We start from the raw sequence: 5,799 nt of genomic DNA, 5'->3' as shown, positions 1-5,799 counted from the left end.
AAGGGTTAATTGTATGCTTAATTATGGTTATCAATAAGTAGCGGAAGTACTATTGCACGAAAAGACTCTTTTACTCACGTGGAAATGAAGGAACGAATAAAATTGCACACCGAGAGCTAATATCGAATTAAGAAAATAAATCGTCCGGAATGATTTACGGTGGTGCACGTCGTTGTGTCGCGATTGTTAATAGCTTTCTCCTTGATTGCCTCGAAAACCCAGAAATTAGACCGCGCTTTTATAGAGTTAATAAATTAACGCCGGCTCGAAAGGCTCGCGAGTCGAAGAGGAGTCCCCGTGAATGCGCTAATTGCCATTCACCGTCGGGCCGGTTCGGCAAAATTGTAGCTGGAAAACAGACGAGCGCGATAAACTTGCCATTACACGTGGTTGTTTTCTCTCTCGCGTTTCAATTCCCTGCCACCGGGCGAGGCCCCGGCTTCGTTGCGCAATTCGAGAGAGTTTTTCACGACGAACGTAACCGTGTCCAGGTGTATCCCTTCAAGTAGACTCCGTTCTCTGTTTCTCTCGGAGAGACGAGGTATTAAATTAAATTACCGCATCCTCCATCTATGTTCTCACGACCTCTTTAGCGAGTGCTACTCGTTAAAATTCTCTGTACACCCTTCAGCGTGAAGCAAACATCGAGGAAAAGGGATTACTCTTGTGGAGAACAGGTGCGAGGAGTAATTGAGAGCAAGGCGTCGATTAGAGGTGTGAGAGAACGTGGAAATGTCGGGTCGGGTCGGGAATTCTTTCTGGGATCGGGTCGGATTCTTGGAAGTATCTCGCGATTTGAGAATATCGGGAGTTCTGAGAATTTCGAGAACCTGAATCACGTTTTGGGACTTGCTTGGGATGCTAGAGGTGTGGGAGAACCCGAAATTATCGGGTCGGGTCGGGACGAGTTCCCGAAAATTTCGAAATTTCTGATAGTATCGGAATTCTCGAAAGTGCCGGGATTCTCAAAAGTGTCGGGATTCCTCAGAGTGTCGGGATCCTCAAAAGTGTCGGGATCCTCAAAAGTGTCGGGATTCTCCAGAGTGCCGGGATTCTCAAGAGTGTCAGAACTCTCAAAAGTGTCGGGATTCCTCAGAGTGTCGGGATCCTCAAAAGTGTCGGGATTCTCCAGAGTGCCGGGATTCTCCAGAGTGCCGGGATTCTCAAGAGTGTCAGAACTCTCAAAAGTGTCGGGATTCTTCAGAGTGTCGGGATTTTCAAAAGTGTCGGGATTCTCCAGAGTATGGGGATTCTCCAGAGTGTCAGAACTCTCAAAAGTGTCGGGATTCTTCAGAGTGTCGGGATTTTCAAAAGTGTCGGGATTCTCCAGAGTATGGGGATTCTCCAGAGTGTCAGAACTCTCAAAAGTGTCGGGATTCTTCAGAGTGTCGGGATTTTCAAAAGTGTCGGGATTCTCCAGAGTATGGGGATTCTCCAGAGTGTCAGGACTCTCAAAAGTGTCGGGATGCTCAAAAGTGTCGGGATTCTCCAGAGTGCCGGGATTCTCAAGAACGTCGGGATTCTCCAAAGTGTCGGGATTCTCAAAAGTGTCGGGATTCTCAAGAGTCGTCGAGATTCTCAAAACTGTCGGGACTCTCAAGAGTCGTCGAGATTCTCAAAAGTGTCGGGACTCTCAAAGTATCGGGATTCTCCAGTGTCGGGATTTTCAAAAGTCTGGGGATTCCCCACAAGTGTCCGAAGTAAATAAGTAAAAATAAGTAAGTAAATAAATTTTAAAATGTGGTTTTCGAAAACGCCTAAAAAGTCGAAAAACTGAAATCGCGAGTCTCGAAACTACAATCGGGTTCTCGGAATTTCCGGGAATCTCGACATTTTCGAGAATCCCGCCTCTTTCGGGAACCCCCGACATTCTCGAGTCGTGAGATACTTTCGGGAACCCGACTCGATCCGACCCGAACTCTTCCAAACCCGAATTCCTCTCGACCCGAATTCTTTTCAAGTATCGAGTTCCCAGCATTTTCGGGATCTCGCACACCTCCAGCATCGATTGACGATAATTCCATTCTCGATACTTGCAACAATTGAAAATCTCACCATTACCACGGTAAGATCACACATCCCATCTGTTCAAAACTAAAAATCAATTCGAAATAAACGATATCTGGGCCGTACGAAGGACTAATTTGATTTGACCAACTCGAAAGAATCGATTTGCCGCCCTCTGTCGCGGGAATTGCGGCACGTGAACGAACTCGAACCGTTCGCGGAAATGTTTACGAGCAATAATTGATTTTATGCCGTAGCCCCCCCTCGGGATTTTAATAACCTCTTTTGCTTGTAAAAGAGACGCGCTCAACTACGAGACACACGCGCACAACCGATCGTTAATAACGCGCGAGGCGATTAATAACGGCGGACTGTTTTTCCGGCTGGCGATAAATTCCGCGCGCATTACTACCATGTCGCGAATAATAACAGTTATAATAATCATAATAATAACAGTAACAGTAACAGCAGTAATATCGTGTAACAGAAGCGTAGGGACAGAAGCTGTGGGATTAAACACGACACACGTTGCAGACGTAAACGATGCCCCTTTAATAACTTTTCCCACTTTGCCACAACGTGTTTCCCCTCGAATTTCTATTCTCGCGGATTTATCTGAATTTTTGAAAAAAAGAGAACGGTCCGCAAGTGTGCTCTTTGTTCTTCGATTTTTCGTTTCGAAGATTCTTTCGAAACTTCAGCCTTCCAAGCTGCGGAAGCTTTACCCTTTAGTTTCAACTTCAAACGAAACCTTGCTTTAACTTCAACAGCTTTTTTTCTCCTTCTTTCTGACGTTACACTGGAAGTTTTAGTTCCTATTGATTTCATAATTAGACCTCTTTTTGCCTTTCTTCCAGAACCTTTTTCAACTTTGTGTTTTCATACGGAGCTTTTGCAATTTCTACCCTTAGGTAAGTAGCGTGCTTGTTTTAATTCCGTCGTTTTACACGGAACTTTTTTTCCTAAACAACGAGATACATATTAGGATTCTACGGGTAATATTACATTTCCTGGTGCGGTTTGCGTGTTTGTCAACGAGGATTATTGCATGTCACGATGCACAATGTAAATACTGTATTATATTATACTATCGTCGGACGGTAATTCAATATTTGTCAATAACATTACGGAATATTGTGGAACAATTACGAACGTTGAATACGATCATCCGAAATATTCGCAAAATCTATCTAAACCCGTCGCATCGATCGAACAATTAACGAAGTCCTCGAGCACAGAACTATCATCCAGTGTTTCAATCAAATCGCAATGGTTGAACGGGCAATAAAATTCAAAGAAGAAAAAATGTTTATTTCCTCGACGAAGGAAGACGTCAACTAAGAGTTAAAGTACGTTGTTAAAATTCTATGTGTCCGGAGGAGATACGTAGCTAGCTTCTCGATTTTAAGCTCAACTCTACGATTTTCTCAACGTCGAAAATTGAATTTTACGTGGAAATTGCCGTTGTTCTTGGGAACAGTAAAGACTTAACAGCCTCTTAAAATAGTGATCGCTCGTAAGTTGTATTTCTTTCTCGATGTTCCCAAGCCGTTTCATATCTTTTTTTTCCAATTTATGCGTCCTCGAAACGAGTATCGACAAGTAGAAATAGTTATATTGCATTTATATTATATTTTTAACCTTAATGCGTTATTTCGTTCAGCTATAGGGACACTTATGGTCTTTGGGACAAGAAAGACCCGAAGACTTTATGTGCAATAATTTTTATTACCAGCATGCCATAAGAACCTAGAAAATAAACTTAAAGGAACATAAACTTGATAATAGCAAAAGATATTAGAAAAATAAGAAGGTAATGGGCCAAAACAGACCCGGACACTGAACTACGGTTAATAGGAACTTACAGCAACACTTACGATTAGGAGTGTTCCTCCAGTTTCTGATAAAAATTGACAAATCCCCAAAAACCGACTAAAAATCGCACGGACCATTTATGGTACGTTTAAAAAACCGAATTTTTTGTACACTAGAGGTACGCAAGGACCCGGAAATGTCGGGAAACCCGATATTCGGGACGAATCGGGAGGAATTCGGGTTCTCATAATTCTCACGACTCGAAAATGTCGGAATTCCCGAGAATTTCGGGACCAACTTTGTCGAATGCGAACATAAACGCGTCCCAAGGTAGTCCCGAAACGTGATTCAGGTTCTCAAAATTCTCTTAGACTTGAAAATGGAATTCCCGAGAATTTCGGGACTAACTTTGTCGAATGCGACTATAATACGCGTCCTAAGTCAGTCGCGAAACGTAATTCTGCGTCTGAAAATTCTCACGACTCGAAAGTGTCGGAATTCCCGAGAATTTCGGGACTAACTTTGTCGAATACGACTATAATACGCGTCCTAAGTCAGTCGCGAAACGTAATTCTGCGTCTGAAAATTCTCACGACTCGAAAGTGTCGGAATTCCCGAGAATTTCGGGACTAACTTTGTCGAATGCGACTATAATACGCGTCCTAAGTCAGTCGCGAAACGTAATTCTGCGTCTGAAAATTCTCACGACTCGAAAGTGTCGGAATTCCCGAGAATTTCGGGACTAACTTTGTCGAATGCGACTATAATACGCGTCCTAAGTCAGTCGCGAAACGTAATTCTGCGTCTGAAAATTCTCACGACTCGAAAGTGTCGGAATTCCCGAGAATTTCGGGACTAACTTTGTCGAATGCGACTATAATACGCGTCCTAAGTCAGTCGCGAAACGTAATTCTGCGTCTGAAAATTCTCACGACTCGAAAGTGTCGGAATTCCCGAGAATTTCGGGACTAACTTTGTCGAATGCGACTATAATACGCGTCCTAAGTCAGTCGCGAAACGTAATTCTGCGTCTGAAAATTCTCACGACTCGAAAGTGTCGGAATTCCCGAGAATTTCGGGACTAACTTTGTCGAATGCGACTATAATACGCGTCCTAAGTCAGTCGCGAAACGTAATTCTGCGTCTGAAAATTCTCACGACTCGAAAGTGTCGGAATTCCCGAGAATTTCGGGACTAACTTTGCATAATACGGCCATAAATGCGTCCGGAGCTATTCTCAAAGCGTGATTTGAGATCTCAAAATTCTCTTAGACTTGAAAATGGAATTCCCGAGAATTTCGGGACTAACTTTGTCGAATGCGACTATAATACGCGTCCTAAGTCAGTCGCGAAACGTAATTCTGCGTCTGAAAATTCTCACGACTCGAAAGTGTCGGAATTCCCAAGAATTTCGGGACTAACTTTGCATAATACGGCCATAAATGCGTCCGGAGCTATTCTCAAAGCGTGATTTGGGATCTCAAAATTCTCTTAGACTTGAAAATGGAATTCCCGAGAATTTCGGGACTAACTTTGTCGAATGCGACTATAATACGCGTCCTAAGTCAGTCGCGAAACGTAATTCTGCGTCTGAAAATTCTCACGACTCGAAAGTGTCGAATATCCCGAGAATTTCGGGACTAACTTTGTCGAATGCGACTATAATACGCGACCAAAGTCAGTATTCTCGAAACTCTCGAGAATCCCAATATTCTCGAATCCCTAGATACTTTCACAAACCCGACCCGATCCGCAGAAAAATTCACGACCACGGGTTCTCGCGCACCGAAAACGCGGTATGCAACTGTTCACCGAAATTCCTCTAACTGTTTCGACCCGCGACAACCGTGGAAATAAGGAGATCCACGGCGGTGGTTGCACCGGCTAATTTATCGCGTCTGCCTGTTCCGTGTAGCCGATGTTTCGACTTTTCGAACGTGTCCAATGCCGACTATTACCGCGCTGGTAGAGGCGGGC

The 5,799-nt window shown here is 43.7% G+C and overlaps 1 protein-coding gene across 1 annotated transcript; it reads right to left on the bottom strand.

Moving 5' to 3' along the window:
- Nucleotides 1–835: 835 nt before the first annotated feature.
- On the bottom strand, nucleotides 836–2,079 carry LOC108571474 (cerebellar degeneration-related antigen 1-like). The gene is made up of 2 exons (XM_017933529.1): nucleotides 2,056–2,079; nucleotides 836–1,540 (listed from the first exon to the last, which is right to left on the bottom strand). Exons 1-2 carry the CDS (start codon nucleotides 2,077–2,079, stop codon nucleotides 836–838), a joined length of 729 nt encoding a protein of 242 aa, XP_017789018.1.
- Nucleotides 2,080–5,799: the final 3,720 nt, after the last annotated feature.

Source organism: Habropoda laboriosa, unplaced genomic scaffold (genome assembly GCF_001263275.1).
Source record: "Habropoda laboriosa isolate 0110345459 unplaced genomic scaffold, ASM126327v1 scaffold40, whole genome shotgun sequence".
In the NCBI taxonomy this organism is placed as follows: domain Eukaryota; kingdom Metazoa; phylum Arthropoda; class Insecta; order Hymenoptera; family Apidae; genus Habropoda; species Habropoda laboriosa.
Note: the sequence above shows the minus strand (reverse complement) of the source record. Positions and strands in the feature narration are given on the sequence as shown.

What these genes read in the sequence shown, in the direction of transcription:
- LOC108571474 (XM_017933529.1), bottom strand. Translation starts at nt 2,079, where the DNA reads ATGTGTGATCTTACCGTGGTAATG. An exon ending in GTGATCTTACCGTGGTAATG is followed by an intron (nt 1,541 to 2,055) that starts GTGAGATTTTCA and finishes GACACTTTTGAG; the next exon opens with AATCCCGACACTTTGGAGAA.